The sequence below is a fragment of the Neophocaena asiaeorientalis genome, unplaced genomic scaffold (genome assembly GCF_003031525.2).
Source record: "Neophocaena asiaeorientalis asiaeorientalis breed wild unplaced genomic scaffold, Neophocaena_asiaeorientalis_V1.1 scaffold30, whole genome shotgun sequence".
In the NCBI taxonomy this organism is placed as follows: Eukaryota; Metazoa; Chordata; class Mammalia; order Artiodactyla; family Phocoenidae; genus Neophocaena; species Neophocaena asiaeorientalis.
The window spans coordinates 6,750,045-6,768,023 of NW_020174923.1; the positions used below are offsets into that span (position 1 = coordinate 6,750,045).

Here is a 17,979-nt window from a genome sequence, read left to right on the forward strand (position 1 = left end):
TGACCAGCGTCATCTTCGAAGTATACATGAGAGAAATATATTTACAAATGCTTTATTCTCTTCTTTAATAAAAAACGCACCCGTAATCTAAAGCCAGAAATGGAGCCATGGTCCTGTCTCTGCGCATCTCATACACCCGCCTCCCATCACACAGCTATCTATGGGGGGGGGAGGGGCACAGCCTGAGCTTCACCACCCCCGTGATTGGCAGTCAAACAGCTCTAAGTAGCAGGCTCTTGGAAGTTTCCATATTTGTTGAGTACCAGCTAGGCCGGTCACGTTGCCTTGCAGGGTACCCCGTGGGGTGGACCCTCCTTGCTGTACTGATTTTGAAATCCCGCCTCCCAACCCACACCTGCTTTGTGGTTCACCAGCTTTGTTGCTCTGCGGCATGTGGGATCTTCCAGGACCGGGGCTCGAACCCGTATCCCCTGCATTGGCAGGCGGATTCTCAACCACTGCGCCAACAGGGAAGCCTTCCTTTGCTTTTTAAATCACCCTGGCCTTCAGCAACCTCATGAGGCAGCGGTAAAATCTCTGTTTTACTGATGGGGATCCTGAGGCTTAGAGGTTAAGTTAGTAATTCAAAATCACGTAGAGGGGCTTCCCTGGTGGCGCAGTGGTTGAGAGTCCGCCTGCCGATGCAGGGGACATGGGTTCCTGCCCTGGTCCGGGAAGATCCCACATGCCGCGGAGCGGCTGGTCCCGTGAGCCATGGCCGCTGAGCCTGCGCGTCCGGAGCCTGTGCACCGCAACAGGAGAGGTCACAGCAGTGAGAGGCCCGCGTACGGCAAAAACAAAAACAAAAAACACATAGAAATAGTCGAACCCAGATCTGATCAATCCCATTGTGGGATACTGCATGTTCCCCACCTCCACGTAATGTTGAGTTTTAAGAGCCAGTCTGACTTAGGGCACTCCAGAAAAGAAGAAAGGAAAATCCTGTGGACCCCCTCTACATGGGGGTGGTACCCCAACTCACAGCTATAGAGAAGGCCTGGTGTCTGCAAGCTCCTCAGCTACCAGAAATGGCTTGATGATCCTTTATCTTTTCTTCCCCTCTTCTCACCCCCATGCATGTCCCCTTCCTGAAGCACCCATTCAACCTATGGAGAACCAGAGAAGGGAAGAAGGCTGGCCTCAGCCTTCAGTGCCCCCTTTTTAAGGGAACAGGTGGCACCTCTCAGGACTGTTTCTCCCAGAAGGGCCTCTATGCTGGATGGTTCTTGGCAGCAGCAGGTGAAAGAAGCTTGCCAGCTGCTCCTCTATCCACCACAGGGTAGCTTGTTCCATTCTCTCCTCTACCCCCTCCTCTCCCACAATCCAGGCCACCAGATGGCCTGAGCAGGCTGTTTATTTGGGGCCATGGAAACCTACAGCTTCCTTTCCCTATCACTCTGGGTCAGGCGCAGAGCTGGAGCCCAGCCTCAGAGCAGTGATGCCATGGGATGGTGGTTTTATTCGTAATCCCTGAGCCGTCAACCTGGGCAAGTCCCTGGCTTTGCTCCCCTGAGCAGCTTTTTCCAGTCACCATGGAGACGCCTCTGTTCCCTCTGAGGTCATGGGATTAAGTCAGACAGGGAGGGTCCCAGGAGACTCCCCTTAAAGCCTAGAGCCCCAAAAGCGCATGTCAATTGCCATTCCCTTCCTAGTCTGGGTTTGCAAAGCCAGTGCTTGCGAAGTATTTGTTTTCCCTCCTAAAGAATTTGCCTTTATCAATGAGGCTAAGATGGTAAAGCCCTGACTTGATGACAAGCTCCTATTTCAAACAGCCGCAATCTCAGGGACATGTTTTTCTAGGTAATTGTGCTTTTCCTAAAAATAGAACCCGCCATTAAGAAATAACCACTAGTATTACTAATAATCACTAACATTTATTGAGCTGTTTTCGTTTACCACACTGCCTCTCGACAAAGCAACTTAGCTAACATTTACCTGTTTCCAAACACTGCTTGCTCTATTTTAAACCTTTCTCAGAGTTAGAACTTCTCAGTTTTCAAGTTCATTTTTTAACAATCCTGTAGAAAGGTCTCTGCTTAGGCTGTCTGTGGCTCTCTGAATCTCTACCTACTTCCCCATCCTCCCCTCATCTCCTGGCTTGGAGAAACTGCCACCAAGCTCCACAAAGCAGGCGGGCTGGGGCGGGTGTCCACTGTCTAAAGTATTTCTTTCTCTACCTGCCCGCCTCTCCTCCATCCTGTTATTTGTCCTACAGAGCCTTCACACAGGTGCTCAGCAGGGATTTGCTTTTAGGCTGTCTTGTGAATGAGCCTGAAGTTACTAAAACTCAGCTCTGGCGGAACTCAACTTTCAAAAACACCTTCCCAAAGAGTCCCTTTTAACAATATTTATTGAGTACCCATGACGTGCCAGCTTCTGGGTACTGGGGATCCAGCAATGAGCCAGTGCCCTCCTGGAGGTGATTACATTCCGGCTGGGAGACAGGCAACAGACACAAAAATAAGACTGAGCGATGTGAAAAAAAAAAAAAGTGGCAAAGAGTAAAGGGGATGGAGATGAACCTGGGCATGCTTCGTTGATGCTGTGAGATTTGGGGGAACATAGGTCCAGGAAGGCACAGACCGAAAGGGAGAAAAGTGGTGTTTCTGGGGGACACGGCATCCGGGGGTTCTTTTCACCAGGAGGCTCCCTTGAGAGCTCGCTGTCTGGCCAACGTCTTCCCCATCGCAGCAGATGCCCTCAAAGCACCAACCAGGCCTCCTGAAGGCGGCCGACCAGAAGCCTCTAATAAGCTCCGCGCGAGAGCAACGCCGGGAGCTCTGCTCGCTTCCTCCCCATGGCAGGCGCTAAAGGTCTAGCGGAACCAAAGTCTCGAGGGGAGAGCGAGCCCACGGACCGCGGAAGAAAGCGCCCACCGGAAGCGGCCCCGAGACCCGAACATGGCGGCCGTACGGTGGCTGTGCTGGGGCCTGAACCGAGCCGAATCCTGGTTGCTCCCGCTGCCCGCGCGCTGCCCCCACCGGACTCTGAAAAAACAGGTAGAGGGTACCGAATTCCAGAGCATCTACAGTCTGGACAAGCTCTACCCCAAATCGCGGGGCTCGGACACCGCCTGGAGGGTTCCGGTGAGCCGGGAGGGCCGGACGGAAGGGGCGTTTCCTGGACTCTTGCTGGGTGACGTCGGGCAGCCGGGGCCCCATTGGCCGGGCGTGCTGCTAATCCAAGAGACGGACGCGCTCAAACATGGCGGTCGCCGCGGGAGGAGGCTGGTTGCCCGAGCAACCGGGGGACTGGGGCGGCTGGGCGGTTGGCGGCCCCCATTGTGGCTCGAGGTGTGCCGGCGCCGGGAGAGCATGCTGGCTATGCTTCTTACAAGACCACCGGCTTTTCCGCATTCATTCCCCGTCCCTCAGGCCCAAATTCTCGTCCCAAGGGAAAAGTGCCGTCCACAGAGGACAATTAAGGCAGGAAGCTGCCAAGTAGCTCCCTTTTGGAGCCTTTTAGCAAGTGACGTGGTCCTTAGCCTCTAGTAACCCCAGCACGCCTGAGGAAACAGAGCTTCTGGTTCGTTGCCTCAGGATAGCTTTATTGACAGCCCGCTGTGTGCAGGCGCTGTATCAGGGCCCGGAGCAGGAGAGTTTGGACCCACCCGGTTCTATGGAGTTTCCACCTACAGGATTGGAAGAGAGCGTTCATTCATTTATTCATTCATTCACTTATTCATTCACTCACTTAACAAACCAGTTGAAAGCATGGTGTATACACGATGCTAGGCATGGGGACAGAGTAGTGAACAAAACACAAAAATCCTAATGCTCGTGGAGCTTATCTGCTTAATGGAGGGAGACAGGCAATGAAGAAAATCAGTAACATAGAGTATGTGATAAGTACTTCGGAGAAAATAAAGTCCGGAAGGGAGAAGGAGTGCTAAGGTAGGGGGTGGGGTTACAGTTGTAAGTAGGCTGGTCCAAGGAGGCCTCTGAGAAGGTGATGCTTGAGTAAGGACTCGGGAGAAACAAGGCAGCAGGGAGCCGTGAGAAGAGCAGGGAGAGAAGCATCCCTGCGGAGGGAACAGCAGGTGCCACCCCCTTCAAGGCAGTAGCATGTTCCGCTGGTTCAAGGAACAGCAAGCAGGCCAGTGTGGCTGAGCAGGGGGCTCAGATATGAAGCTGAAGGGGAGAAGGCTGTGGGGAGGCCTTTGTATAGGGCTTACAGGGCTTTAGTTTTGCCCTGAATGTGATGGAGGCAGAAGAGCGGAATGATCCAACTTAGTTTTACAAAAATCACTGTTCTAGAGAAGAGGTTGCAGAATGGCAAGAACAGGAAGACCAGTGAGGAGATTGCAATATTATAGGCAAGAGATGATAAGCAGGGTGGAAGCAATAGGAGTCATGAGAATTGGTCAGGTTCTAGATAAATTTTGAAGGGAAAGCCTACCGGAGTTGCTAATGGATTTTCCCTGAGAAGTGAGATTAAAAGAGGAATTGAGGTCTAGGGCCTTGAGTAATGGAAGGATTGTGTGGCCATTAATGGAGACGACAGAACGGTAATAGCATTCGTTTGTCTGTTCATACATTCAACAAAAAGTTTCTCGTGCACCTACTGTGTCAGACACTGTTTCAGGCGTTGCAGATACCTCCACGATAAAACAGAGTTCCCACTTCATGGAGTTTATGTTCTAGCGGAAGGAGCAGACAGTAAACAAATGGGGAAAACATATCAGAGAGCGAGAAGTAATGAATAGACCAGAGTGTTTTGGTGTGATAGCCAGGGAGCTACTTCAGGTTGTTAGGAAGGGAGGTCCTCTGTGAGGAGGTTTGAGGCATCTATTAGACTCGAGAGAGGAGACCTCGAATAGCAGTTGGCTTTACCTCAAGAAAGAGGTTTGAGTTTGAGCCAGAAGGTTGGGAGTCATCAACAAAGTTGGGTTTTTTTGTTGTTTTTTGTTTTTAATTTGGTGGCGCCCAGCTTGTGGAATTTTAGTTCCCACACCAGGAATCGAATCAGGGGCCCCAGCAGTGAAAGCACTGAGTCCTAACCACTGGACCGCCAGGGAATTCCCAAAGGTGGTATTTTCAAAGGAGTTGGATGGAATGTTCTAGGAAAAGAGAGAAGAGGAAGGATTTCAGGACATTTCAGAGTTTTTAAAGGTTGCAAAGAGCAAGCAAAGGAGAGTGAGAAAGTCACGGGGAGGTAAGGGGAAACTGGAGAGGCCAGCTCAGAAGGAGGGAAGAGCGTGCTTCAAGGAGGACGCAGCCCAGGGTCTCTACGATGCGGAGGTGGGGTAGGATGAGATTTCACCCCCAGATAATTCTAAGATGAAAAGGGATGAAGGGACTTCCCTGGCGGTCCAGTGGTTAGGACTCCAAGCTTCCAGTGCAGGGCACGCGGGTTTGGTCCCTGGTGGGGGAACTAAGATCCCACGTGCGGTGCAGCGGGGGGGGGTAGGAGTGGGGCCCGGGGCCCCCCTCCCCCCGCAAAAACGGGGTGGTGGGTGATGAACGCAGCCAGAGCGGGGACAGACGAAGACACTTTGAGCTTGGGGGCACAGAAGAGCCTCAGAGTGGGTAGTGTTTGCACTGGGCCTGTGGATGTGAGGATTTGAGGCTTCGGAAGAACAACTCGGGAGAGACGTGAAGGTGAGAGGTCCTGGGGTGAGTAGGTCAGCTTGACACAAACCCTCAAGGCAGATGTGCTAGTCACTGTTGAAGGCAGACAGCCTCACATGCGAGCTTCCCGGGGTCTGGGGAGGAACAGGGGACCCATGGTTTGTTGCTCCAGGTTGGCAGAGGGTGTTCCTTTTGGAGTCCTTTTGGAGTATGTGTACTGTGGCACCTTGCCTCCCCTGGGCGCTGGTAGTTCCCGACACTAGCTACGTGGAGTCAGGGGGCGGCGGCAGGGAAGGCTGAAGGAGTCAGTTCCGTTTCCCTGGAGGAGTGTTTCTGAGGCAGTACCTCTGGCGTCTGGGGACGATGTTTCTGTCATCCTGATACGATTTTGCTGGAGACCTGAAAATAGTTGTATTACATTCATGTCGTGGCTTTACATCATTTCTGCTTTGTTGCCCTGGAACAGTTAGGAGTCGCCCAGTAGGTAATATTTATTTGACGCCGTATATTTTACATTACAGGATGATGCAGAGCAAGCCAACTACGACATCCCTATAGGTGAGTAGTTTGGGCTTATAAAAAAATCAGTCATTTCCTCTGCCCCTCACACATTCCTTCCAGGTCTCTCCAAACCAATGAAAGTAAAGAAACTGTCTGGAGTTACAAAAGCAGAGTCCTTTCAGCGTTGTTGAGAATAGAAAGGGAAAGAAAAGCGATGAGGCAGCCACTCCAGAGTGCTGTGCAGTGCCCAGCACGAACAGAGAGCTCTTGATGGTCTTGTGACGCGGAACAGTCTTTACGATAGATGAATTGATTGTTATTTGAAAAAAGTAAGGTACGGAAGCATCTGTATAGTGAGCTACCATTTGTGTTTCACTTACATATATCTGAAAGACACATTTCTGGATGTACACGTAGATCTGCGAGGATGTGAAGGACCCTGGATACAGGGACTGCCGTGGGGAGGGGAGGGGAAAGGACAAACCGGGAACTTGGTGGCTGGGGAGCAGGAGTGGGGACTTCTCCCTGTAAACCACTTGCATAACTTCATAATTGTGTGCCCATCAAGCCTAAGGCGTGGCCTGTAAAGAAACAAGCAAAACCCTCCTGAGGTTCAGAGAGTTTCTGGCGCGCGCAGACCGTGAGAGGAGAGCAGCCAGAGGCGCCGGCTCCTGGTGGCCCTTGCTCAGGGTGACCCTGAAACAGGGAGGCCAGGTGACCACGGTCTACAGCAGAGGAGCCGGCGCCCTGCGGCTGCTCAGCAGTTTGAGGCCCGCAGCTGTGCCCTGAGGCAGGAGGAGGCCGAGACCCAGAGAGAAGGGAGGCTGTCTCCTGACAGCCTCGGGGGGACGGGCAGGCAGATGGCCGAGTGGCCGCTCCTCAGCTGCCTCTGCTCGTGTTCTCTGAGAGGGGCCCAGGTCTCCCCGTGCCTGGCTGGCCTGTACGGATGCAGACAAGGCCACCAGCCCCGGGGTAGAACCGCCCCCCTCTCCCCCCGCGGAACCACACGTATTCCTCACCTGTTCAGAAAAATGAGTTCATTTGATTTTTCAAAGGGCTTCTCAGAAGCCATCTGGCAAGGTCACCGCTGCCCGCTGAGGCCGGCCCTCCACCACCACGGGGCCGCATTCCTCGCCCCCCAAAGCCCCTGCAGCTCGCCACCCAGTCTTCTGGAACTTTTCCGCTGCTCTGCCTTCCCGGCTTCCCTCAGATACCACGAGGCTGCTTTTCATGAATTACAAAAATAGAAGGAAGAAACCTCATTTTACAGATCCAAAACAGACCAACCAAGACCCAGAGAAGCGGTGGGAGTTTGTGGAGGTCACAAAGTCAGTCAGTGATGAGCTGGTGTTAGAAGACAGGGCTCCCAGCTCCAAATGGAGCGCTCATTCACCCAGCAGGTGTTTTCATCCACTGACCGCGACCGAGGCCCAGGGGTGCACGCGCAACTCACGAGGAATGAGAGCCACCTCCCCTCTGGGGAGTCCACATCCACTGCATTTCAGGATAGAACATTAAACTCAGTCCCTTAACTTGAGCTTTTAAAAGAGCCCTTGCTTTATTTATTTTTATTTATTTATTTATTTTTTGCGGCACGCGGGCCTCTCACTGTTGTGGCCTCTCCCGTCGTTGCGGAGCACAGGCTCCAGACGCACAGGCTCAGCGGCCATGGCTCACGGGCCCAGCCGCTCCGCGGCATGTGGGATCTTCCCCGACCGGGGCACGAACCCGCGTCCCCTGAATCGGCAGGCGGACTCTCAACCACTGCGCCACCAGGGAAGCCCTGTTTTGTTTTTTTTAAAATAAGGCTTTTTGTGTGTGTGTGTGTGTGGCTGCTTTGGGTTTTTGTTGCTGCGCGCGGACTTTCTCTAGTTGCAGCGAGCGGGCTACTCTTTGTTGCGGTGCGCAGTGATGTGGTGGCTTCTCCTGTTGCGGAGCACGGGCTCTAGGTGCGCGGGCTTCAGTAGTTGTGGCACACAGGCTCAGCAGTTGTGGTGCACGGGCTTAGTTGCTCCACGGCATGTGGTTCCTTCCCGGATCAGGGCTCGAACCCGTGTCCCTTGCATTGGCAGGCGGATTCTTAACCACTGAGCCGCTAGGGAAGCCCAAGATTCCTTGGTTTAAAACAAACTAACAGCAAAAAGCAAGGGCAGTCAGATCTAGTGGAACATACTAGACCAGAAGCAGACAACCTGGGTTGGAATTTTACCTCCTCTGCTCTCTCCGTGGCCTTGGGAGGCCCTTGATTTTAGTTTTTTTTTTTGTTTGTTTGTTTGTTTTTGGTTTTTTTTGTGTGTGTGTTTTTTTTTTTTGCGGTACGCGGGCCTCTCACCGCTGTGGCCTCTCCCGTTGCGGAGCAACAGGCTCCGGACGCGCAGGCACAGCGGCCCTGGCTCACGGGCCCAGGCGCTCCGCGGCATGTGGGATCCTCCCGGACCGGGGCACGAACCCGTGTCCTCTGCATCGGCAGGCGGACTCTCAACCACTGCGCCACCAGGGAAGTCCTTGATTTTAGTTTTGACATCTGTAACTAATCTCTGACTACTGATCTGAATTTCACGTCATTGAAAGAGAGACGAATTAGGGATACTGACATCGATGGTAAGTTAGCAGTTTGCATGTTTCGCCCTGTGATAATATTTTGTTGGTGTATGTTCTGTTTTTCAGATCGCTTGACAATATCTTATTGTCGGAGTGGTGGTCCTGGGGGCCAGAATGTTAACAAAGGTACAACGGTTCCTTGTTTTCTTTCACGTTAAAGCTTTTCTGAGAGATGGACTTGAGGACTTCTGTGTTTACATTCATGTGGCAGTAAAGGGATTTTTTTTTTCAGAAGCTTAAATACCGCCCGTTTATATAATAACCCTCTTTATTCTTCTGAACGTGGTCTGATTCTCAGACTCTCAGTTGTGGGTTGCTAGGACTAGGACTGGCTTGGGAGTCTAAGCAAAGGGAAGTCACAGTGTGAGCTGGCAGCCGGCTCCAAGAGCAGGTTTCCTTCGTTCTCCTGGACCCGCTCCCTGCTCCCCCGCCCCACAGTCTTTTCAGAACCCAGTACATTGTAAGATTGCTCCTCCGCGCCCCCCGCGTTCTTTTCAGAACCCAGTACATTGTAAGAGGAAGAAAGCACTAGGCGTTTTGTTCCTGGAAGTTTATTTGTGTCTGGATGTGCCTCACTGTCTTTGCAGGCTCATTCCATAGCCCAGTTTGTATCCCCGAGTTCACACAGGATAGAAACAGCCCCGGGTGGGTGTCTCACCTCCCTGTGGTTCAGAATCCGGTGGTCACCAGCCACCCGGGCGCTGAGCCTGCCCGAGCGTCTCAGTGACCCGTGCCCCCTCCCTTTATTTACAGTAAATTCCAAGGCTGAAGTCAGGTTCCACCTGGCCAGCGCCGAGTGGATTGCAGAGCCTGTACGGCAGAAGATGGCGGTCACGGTAACCACGGGCCCCGTAACCACGGGCCCCTTCCTTTCTCTTTAACCCTCAGTCACCTTTAGGCCTTTACTCTGTAGAACTCTGGTTTTGCCTTTGTTCTCCGCAGCACAAAAATAAGATCAACAGGGCAGGAGAGTTGATCCTTACCTCTGAATGCAGCCGCTATCAGTTCCGAAATCTGGCAGATTGCCTACAGAAAATTCGAGACATGATTACTGAGGCCAGCCAGCCAGCCAAGGAGCCATCCAGAGAAGATGCTGTACTTCAGAAAATCAGGTACTGGAAAATTCCCTGAGCTTCTGTAAACCAATTCGTGTGGACAAGGGGCTACACAGGGAAGAAAGGAGGCACGGTGAAGCCCACGACCTGCCAGCAGGCAGGTGGACAAGCTCCGGGAATGGGAGAGACTCGGACCCGGAGTGGAGGCTTCTGGGCCGGCGCCTGCTGCTTCGGCTGCTCTGCTTCCCGCTCAGCTGGCAGCTCCTCTCACCACTTTGATAACCACTGATTGGGCATCTGGGCGTAATTGTGTTTTTCTTTGTTTTCAGGATAGAAAACATGAATCGGGAAAGGCTGAGAAAAAAGAGAATAAATTCTGCCATAAAGACAAGCAGGAGGGTAGATGTGGACTGAAATCATCCCCTCGAGCTGGCAAAGACCCTCTTTAGGGCCTCCAAGCAGCTGCCACCGAGAGAGCTTTAACACCATCAGGAGACGCGTGTGTTGTTTGTTGTCAGTGCTTGTCTGTAACATTGGAACCATCTCAGGAATGTTCATCTGGAATGAGGGTTGTAGGCAGTGGTTGCAGAGGTCTTTACAGGCAATTACCATGTTGTCAAACCTCTATTATCCATTTAATATATTAGTTGCAATAAAGTTCTAAACTCAGTGGGCTTCCGCTTCTCAGAATGCTTCAGAACAGAATCCCTCCCTTTTCTCTCAGTTTAAATCTGCCTAATAATTATTGGCTGATTGTACAGCCCCGGAGGAGCACAGAGGGATGAGCCCTTTGGGAACATGGGGCAGAAGGGCTGAGACAGGTGCGTGGGCATCAGAACTGGGCCTGGAGACAGGGCTAGAATATTAATCAGTTGAGAGCCGGGAGGACATGCCAGTTGAAGGGAATAGTGTGAATAAAGGAGACCAGAGAAAAGGCTGGGGTGGAGGAGATGGTGAGGAATCCATCTGAATGGGGAATTTGTCCAGGTCGTTGTGAGAGGTGAGTCTGGAGGGGGAGATAGAAGTTCAAGGTGCAGGGTCTCGGGTTCAAATTGAGGAATTTAGATTTTTTTCCTTTTTTAAATTTTATTTATTTTTGGCTGCGTTGGGTCTTCGTTGCAGTGCACGGGCTTCTCACTGCGGTGGCTTCTGTTATTGCGGAGCGCGGGCTCTAGGGCACAGGCTCAGTAGTTGTGGCGCATGGGGTTAGTTGCTCCATGGCATGTGGGATCTTCCCGGACCAGGGCTTGAACCTGTGTCCCCTGCGTTAGCAGGCAGAGTCTTAACCGCCGTGCCACCAGGGAAGTCCCGATAAATGACTCTTATGAAATACAAAACATGTGGAAGATAGGGTCCCTGTCCTCAAGGGACTCAGAGCCCAGTAGGGAGCTGAGGCTCATATACAAGGAAGTGCAGCATTCTTTGGTTCATTAATTCAACAAATATTTATTGAACACCGGGCAGTGGGCCAGGTCCTGGGGAATCAGCAACGAACAAAACAGAGTCCTTCTTCCGGAGAACTTCCATTTGATCAGAGGATGATAAAAGCTGAGAAGAAAAATGGATTCGTCTGGGTAATGTGACCTAAAACATGGTAAATAACACAAGAAAGGTCTAAATAGATTTTGGGAAGGAACTAGTTCCAGCTGGATGGTCAGTGAAGATGTACTTGATGTGCTTGAGATGGGATGGAAGAAGGGGAGGGGCTGGCCAAGGGAGCAAGGTAAGAGTTTGTCACCTGGAGGCTCCAGTGATGGCCAAGGGCCCTGCCTGTTGCCGGGACAGTAAACCATAGTATTGAGAGAATGGGCTGTGAAGCCAGCTGCCCTGGATCAGCTGCTGACTTCCACCACCCCCAGCTGTGCAACCTTGGGCAAACTACTCGGCCTCTCTGAACCTTAGCTTCACCATCTATAAACTACGGATGATGTTGTTAGATGTTGTTAGTGCCCACCTCGTAGGGTGGTAGTGGTTAGTGGCACTGAGCCTATACCCAGGGAATGTTAGCCATAATTAACAGTTTAGCCATGATTAAACAGTTCCAGTTTGGCTGGAAGCCAGGGGGTGAGGAGCTGTGGAAGACACACCTGCCACCTTGAGTGGGAGCCAGGCCTAGAAAGGCCTTAAATGTGACAGCTAAGACATTTAGACTCCACCCCTACAGAGGCTGTCAGGGGAAGATTAATCTGACTGTGACTGAATGAGAAAAGACTGCGGGGAAGTGGACACAGGTTGATGGACAGACCCATGTGAGCAGTTAGGGACCCATCCTGGAACTAGGGCAGTGGCTACTGGCATGGAGAGAAAATAGCAGGTGCAAAAGGGACAGAAGATTGGCTTGGGTGGAGTCCGAGCTGGTGTGTGACAAGGGTGCTGAGCTTTCAGCCAGGAAAGTCACCGAGGGAGCAGGCTTGGGAGAATGGTTGGATGATGGATATGGTTTTGCCTTCGAGGAGCTGACTTTGTGGGGCCTGAGGAGGAATGCTTAGGTGGAGATAGCCAGGAGAGGGAATGGAGCTGGAGCTGGGGAGTGAGGTCAAAGCTGGAGATGCAGGACAGGGGACAAGTAGAGTCTTGGGAATGGAGGAGCAGTTGAAGATGAGGCAAGGCAGGGAGACGCTTGGCAAGACGATGGTGGCGGGAAACCAGAGAGGGCATCTCTCTGGTTAAACTCGAGCCTAGTGCTGGACCTGTGAGGCCCTCAGAAGACATTGGTGGCACGTGAAGGGACCTGGAAAAGCATTCGAGATATTCGAGGAGGGGAAGGAGGTAAAGAGAAACAAAAGCCAGGGGACAGAGAGTGGAGAACAAGGGCAGGACCTGTCATTTAAAAAAAAAAAAGGTTGAGGGCAAAAGAATGAACATGGGTGAACTCACAGACACAATGATGAGTGATAGAGGCCAGACTATAAAAGAATATGATTCCATTTGTATGAAGTTCAAAACCAGGCAAAACTACTGCTTTATGGTAACGAGAGGGAAGTATTTACTCAGAGGCAGTGGTGACTGATGGGGAGGGGATATAAGAGAGCCTTCAGCGGCGCAGGAACTGTTCTGTATCTCATCCAGCCATGACCTTAAGATCTGTACACCTTACTGCATGGATGTTACACCTCAGCAAACAGACCAATTAGTAACTGAAAGGAGGACATTCTCAAGGCTGGAGACTGGAGCCAGGTGGAGTACGTTCCTCTTTCTTGCTGGTATTAAGGGTTTGTGCAGACTCTATATGTGGGTGAGAGAAAAAAAAGAATGTCTCCAAGTCCCTGGAAGGCAAAGGTCTCAACGCAGGCACCACAGGAAGTGAACACTGCTCTTGGCTAAAGCTTCTCCTGTTATATCTTTCAGATCCGCATGAATTTTAGTAATGGATTTTAAACGTGTGTAGCATTTTAAAATGTGCTTTTTCTGTATTTGTATTACCTTTTGCATAACAGTTTAAAGGAACAAAATATTAGAGTGAAGTATCTAGTTGGGTGATCCATTTCTTTTCTGTATATTATATATTTGCGTACATACATATTTCTACTATTAAGACTGGAAGGATTTGTTCCTCCCCGTTGTACATCGTTTCATGATGGGGGATTTTGACTTTGTGTTTCAGTATTTGTGATTGATACTAGTTTGTTCTCCTTCCCTTCCTACACTACCTTTTCCTAAAATTCTTGGATTTTCTGTCAGTTCTGTAGAGGTGGACAAAATGGCCATGGTGGTAAAATTTGGAAATGACTACAAACGGCAGCCTTCACCCGCCATCCATGGTCCAGGTGTCCAGCAGCCTCAGCACCGGCCTCCCAGGCCCCGCTGTGCTTCCGGGTGCGGGTGGCAGAAGGTGGTGAGTTCACTTCCCACCGTGGTTTCTTCCTAACGGTTGACCGTGAGCACCTGAGAGCCTACCCTCTCGCGGCCTCGGCCCCCCGTTAAGTCGTGCTTTGCAAGGCCCGGGGTCAGACCGCCTACTAGGGGGAGAGATGCCAGAAGGGTGTGAAGTGCAGGCCCCAGTGGCCTAATGGATAAGGCACTGGCCTCCTAAGCCAGGGATTGTGGGTTCGAGTCCCACCTGGGGTAAGGGTACCTTTTTTGGCTCCTTCCGTCCGTAAAGGACTCTGGAATTCCTGCGCTGTGGTTCCACCTCATCGAAGACTCCAAACACACTGCGTTCGGGCCCGCGAGTGGAAGACCGAACAACCGGTTCCGCAAGGAGAGATCCCAAAGCCAGTGACTGCACCCCTGCGCCCCTGGAAGCCACCAACTTTGGGACAGCTCACAGGCCGAGGGTAAAGGGCCAGAGTAAGGGTGTAACGTCACCAGGACACGAAGGGGGAGTGCGGGACGCAGCCCGAGGCTGGGACACGCCAACTAATTGGCTGCAAATGAGGCCCTGGTACGCTGCACGGCAGAAGGCGAGCAGAGACCCGGCGCGTGGGGAGCCCCTGGGTCCCTAGATCCCTAGGCTACAGCCTCGGAGGCCCGCGCAATGCGAGCACAAAAGTTACTTCGGAGTGAAACTCTCCAACCCTGACGCCACCCCAGGTGGGACTCGAACCCACAATCCCTGGCTTAGGAGGCCAGTGCCTTATCCATTAGGCCACTGGGGCTCGATAACAAGGGTACACCACGTGGTCCATGGTAACGTGCAGCCGCACGCGCACAGGCCTCACTCGGGCCTGCCATGACGCCCGCCGCACAGTGGACCCGAAGAACGAGGGCCGGCCCTGGGCAGCCTGCAGGACAACCGGAGGGCACACCCGCGGGGCTACGAGAAAAGTTAACGTTCAAGGTGAGGCGACCGCGCAGTGCCGGGGGGCAGGAAGGTGAGCGTCAAGATGCCCGAAGGACGCGCGAAGAGGGCGGTGAAACCGCAAACGAAGCGGGTTAGGATTATTGAGCCACCAAAGCCAGGAGCCCCTCGTCCAAAACTAAGCCGACCACGAAGGGACTCGAACCCTCAATCTTCTGATCCGAAGTCAGACGCCTTATCCGTTAGGCCACGCGGTCACGCCGCCCACAGGCTCGCAACGCGGTAGTTAAGTGCACCCCCCCCTTGAAGGTGGCGTTGGCGCAAGAAACGACCGTGTGCGTTTGGCCACAAAGTGTGTCCCAGGTGTGGCGGGGGAAGAACCACAATGCGGTCCCTGCATCTGGCGTCAGCGCTGGTGCGGCCTTGGGTCACCAAATAAGTCTACGGGTGACTCCTACTTCGCGAGGAGGCCGCGTGCCCTAATGAATAAAATGTCTGACTTCGGATTAACAGTTTGAGCCCCTTCGTGGTCGAAACGTCTTAGTCCCGAAAAGAGGATAGCACTCTTGTACCGCAACCAAATCCCAGTCCTTGCCCTTGTTTTAGACACGTAGAGCCCTTCGGACCCTCTCACAGCAGCTACTTCCATCACCTGGACCTGGTAGTTAGGGCTCGTGTCCAAACGGGCTTTGCACCTGGAAACTTCCGGGCTGACGTCATTACGCAGCCATGCGACCTCATAGTTCAAGAGGCATGTGATCCGGCGCCGCTTGCGAGAAGCCCCAGTGGCCTAATGGATAAGGCACTGGCCTCCTAAGCCAGGGATTGTGGGTTCGAGTCCCATCTGGGGTGAGGTGGCTTAACCACTGCGTGTCGCTTTTGCATCCCTACCTTTTTAAGGTAAAAAACTCATGCGGCACATTTTCTCTTTTTAAGACCATTTGTGTGTGTGCGGGTGTGTGTGTATGTCTCTGTTGCAATTAATTTGCCCTTTCTTTTTGATCGAACCTGACTATACTTTTAAAGGTATGACGGAAAATGGTACCCCACTTCTTGTTGCCTCTTTGGGTTGGCATCTAAACAGACAACGTGGTGAAAGGGCTCTGCAAGCTACAAATCTCTGTACAAAAGAAGCGAGCGTGTTCTGTGTGAGTCCACCGCTATAAAGTTAAAATCAGACAACACCTTAGCCCGTCCCTCCCTGCCCCCTAAACCCTCCACGGGAGACGGGCAGGCGGTGTGTGGCGCCGCCCACCTCCATGCCCTCAGTCCTGGTGTGGACTCTGTCTCCCTTGAGAGGGCACCCACCACACTGCCCTGTGCTAGGGCCAGGAGGGGTGCAACGAAGCTCGTGTGTACAGCACGCGCATTGGACAGTGGGGATAACTGCCAATCTCTTGAGTATACCCAAGTCCCGCGGGGAAAAGATGGCACGCTCACATCGGGTGATCCCAGGAGTATTTAAAAAGGGATTAGTGGGTAAACAACAAGGTCCTACTGTATAGCACAGGGAACTATATTCAATATCCTGTGATTAAACCATAATGGAAGAGTGTTAAAAAGAATGTGTCTATATATATATAACATATATATCTGAATCACTTTGCTGTACAGCAGAAATTAACACATTTAAAATCAACTATACTTCAATAAAAAATAAATAAAATAAAAAGGGATTATCTACTGTATAACATAGGGAACGATACTCAATATCCTGTGATTAAACCATAATGGAAAATAATATTAAAAAGAATGTGTGTATATATATATAACATGTATATATAATATGCATATCTGAATCACTTTGCCGTATAGCAGAAATTAACAACATTTTAAATCGACTATATTTCAATAATAAATAAATTAAAGGATTTTGGGGGAGATGTAGTTTTAACTGTACTTTTCTGACCAGGGATGTTTTTTTTTTTTTACCTGGAAGCCCTGAGGAGCTATGGGTGTGTATCCAAGTTGACTATCGCACTGTGTGCCCTTTGGGGATGCTGTATTTACTCGGGGAGAGGCTGTATTGTTCGTCAGGTTTTCATAAGTCCTTGACTCAAAAAAGTTTAAAAACCACCATTCCTTGTACTTTTGTAGAAAGAAATAACAAACTAGAAGTACAGAATCCCCCTCTCCCTTCTCCAGAGTCATCCAGAATTCTTCCTGTTCTCTCTGCTCTAAGCCAGCCTCCAAGTTTTAGGGATGATACTCTCCAGCTCTCTCTGGCTCCCAAGACCCGCTGCGTGGCTGCAGCATCACAGGCCTAGCCTGCAAAGCTGGGGCTACTGCTAAAACCATCCTCCAGGCCCTGCATCCACGGAGCCAACATTCAAGTGAGAGAAAAGACAGTAAACTAATACCAGGAGGATTTCAAAATAAAGAGGGTGATGGGAAACTATTAGTTGAGTAGTCAGAGAAGGCCTCTGGGTACAGAACGGCAAAGGTACCATTGGTAATCTCGTCACCTTCAGAGGACTTCTTTAATATCTTGGGTGACACACTACCTACTTCATGGGGTTATCGTGAGGAGTATTTATGCTCAGTGATTAGAACAGTCCCTGGAACGTAGTGTGTGCTCTGTAAGTCATGGTCATCACCATTTACTATGATACTAGCTTGCTCCGTTATTCAAGGTTTTTGTGTGATACTCTCCTACCAGACGTGAACCCCTGAAGGCTCAAATTTCATCTTACATTTCTTCTCTTTCATTCATAAGGAATTCATATTAAGATTCTTCTAAATGCCAAGCACAGTGCTAAGCCCTGGGAAATATAAATATGACTAAGGTATAGTACTGGCACTCAACAGAGAATCTTCTAGAATCCTCTAGATTTTCCTAACCTTCTAGGATGACGAACCGGAATCGCAAATGTCTGAAGGTAAGGGGCGCGTGAGAGGGGCAGTTAGCAATCTGCTATGGCTGTAATGGAGGAAGGAGAACAATGTACGAAGAGAGAACCCTGGAGTAAGGAAATTTACATTTGATCTTGCCGGCAGAGGGTTTTAAGCAGAGGAGCAAAATAACTATACTTGCAGTTTGAAAAGATCCCCTTGGCAGCATGGTAAAGAATGAATTAGAGGGCTTTCCTGGTGACGCAGTGGCTAAGAATCCGCCTGCCAATGCTAGTGAGACACGGGTTTGATCCCTGGTCCAGGAAGATCCCACATTCCCTGGAGCAACTAAGCCCGTGCACCACAACTACTGAGCCTGCACTCTAGAGCCCGTGAGCCACAACTACCGAGCCCATGTAATGCAACTACTGAAGCCTGCGCGCCCCATGCTCTGCAACAAGAGAAGCCACTGCAATGAGAAGCCCGCGCACCGCAAGGAAGAGTAGCCCCTGCTCGCCACTAGAGAAAGCCCGCGTGCAGCAATGAAGACCCAACGCAGCCAAAAATAAGTAAATAAATATTTTTTTTAAAAAAGAATGAATTAGAGACAACGTTGTAAATCAACTACACTCCAATAAATATTAAAAAAAAAAAAAAAAAAAATAATTAAGGGGAGGGG

The 17,979-nt window shown here is 51.1% G+C and overlaps 1 protein-coding gene and 4 non-coding genes across 7 annotated transcripts; 3 read left to right on the plus strand and 2 right to left on the minus strand.

The window, feature by feature from the left end:
• Window positions 1-2,653: 2,653 nt before the first annotated feature.
• MRPL58 (mitochondrial ribosomal protein L58) lies at window positions 2,654-10,401 on the plus strand. 3 transcript variants are annotated; one of them, XM_024761239.1, is made up of 6 exons: window positions 2,654-3,002; window positions 6,092-6,128; window positions 8,739-8,798; window positions 9,426-9,508; window positions 9,615-9,784; window positions 10,057-10,401. In XM_024761239.1, exons 1-6 carry the CDS (start codon window positions 2,901-2,903, stop codon window positions 10,139-10,141), a joined length of 537 nt encoding a protein of 178 aa, XP_024617007.1. In that variant the 5' UTR covers window positions 2,654-2,900; the 3' UTR covers window positions 10,142-10,401. The 3 variants fall into 3 exon arrangements, with proteins under 3 accessions (XP_024617007.1, XP_024617008.1, XP_024617006.1); XM_024761240.1 differs by having other exon boundaries at window positions 2,654-2,999; XM_024761238.1 differs by having other exon boundaries at window positions 2,664-3,086.
• Window positions 10,402-13,722: 3,321 nt separating this feature from the next.
• TRNAR-CCU (transfer RNA arginine (anticodon CCU)) lies at window positions 13,723-13,795 on the plus strand. Its single transcript has one exon. It is a non-coding gene; the product is annotated as a tRNA-Arg (tRNA).
• A 457-nt stretch (window positions 13,796-14,252) lies between these two features.
• On the minus strand, window positions 14,253-14,325 carry TRNAR-CCU (transfer RNA arginine (anticodon CCU)). Its single transcript has one exon. It is a non-coding gene; the product is annotated as a tRNA-Arg (tRNA).
• Window positions 14,326-14,652: 327 nt separating this feature from the next.
• On the minus strand, window positions 14,653-14,725 carry TRNAR-UCG (transfer RNA arginine (anticodon UCG)). Its single transcript has one exon. It is a non-coding gene; the product is annotated as a tRNA-Arg (tRNA).
• A 522-nt stretch (window positions 14,726-15,247) lies between these two features.
• TRNAR-CCU (transfer RNA arginine (anticodon CCU)) lies at window positions 15,248-15,320 on the plus strand. Its single transcript has one exon. It is a non-coding gene; the product is annotated as a tRNA-Arg (tRNA).
• The last annotated feature ends 2,659 nt before the right edge of the window (window positions 15,321-17,979 follow it).

Excerpts from the sequence above, each read along its gene's own strand:
- MRPL58 (XM_024761238.1), top strand. The coding sequence starts at position 2,901 with ATGGCGGCCGTACGGTGGCTGTGCTGGGGCCTGAACCGAGCCGAATCC. Across the intron at positions 8,799-9,425 it reads GGGCCAGAATGTTAACAAAG|TAAATTCCAAGGCTGAAGTC; the intron begins GTACAACGGTTC and ends CTTTATTTACAG. Across the intron at positions 9,785-10,056 it reads GCTGTACTTCAGAAAATCAG|GATAGAAAACATGAATCGGG; the intron begins GTACTGGAAAAT and ends CTTTGTTTTCAG.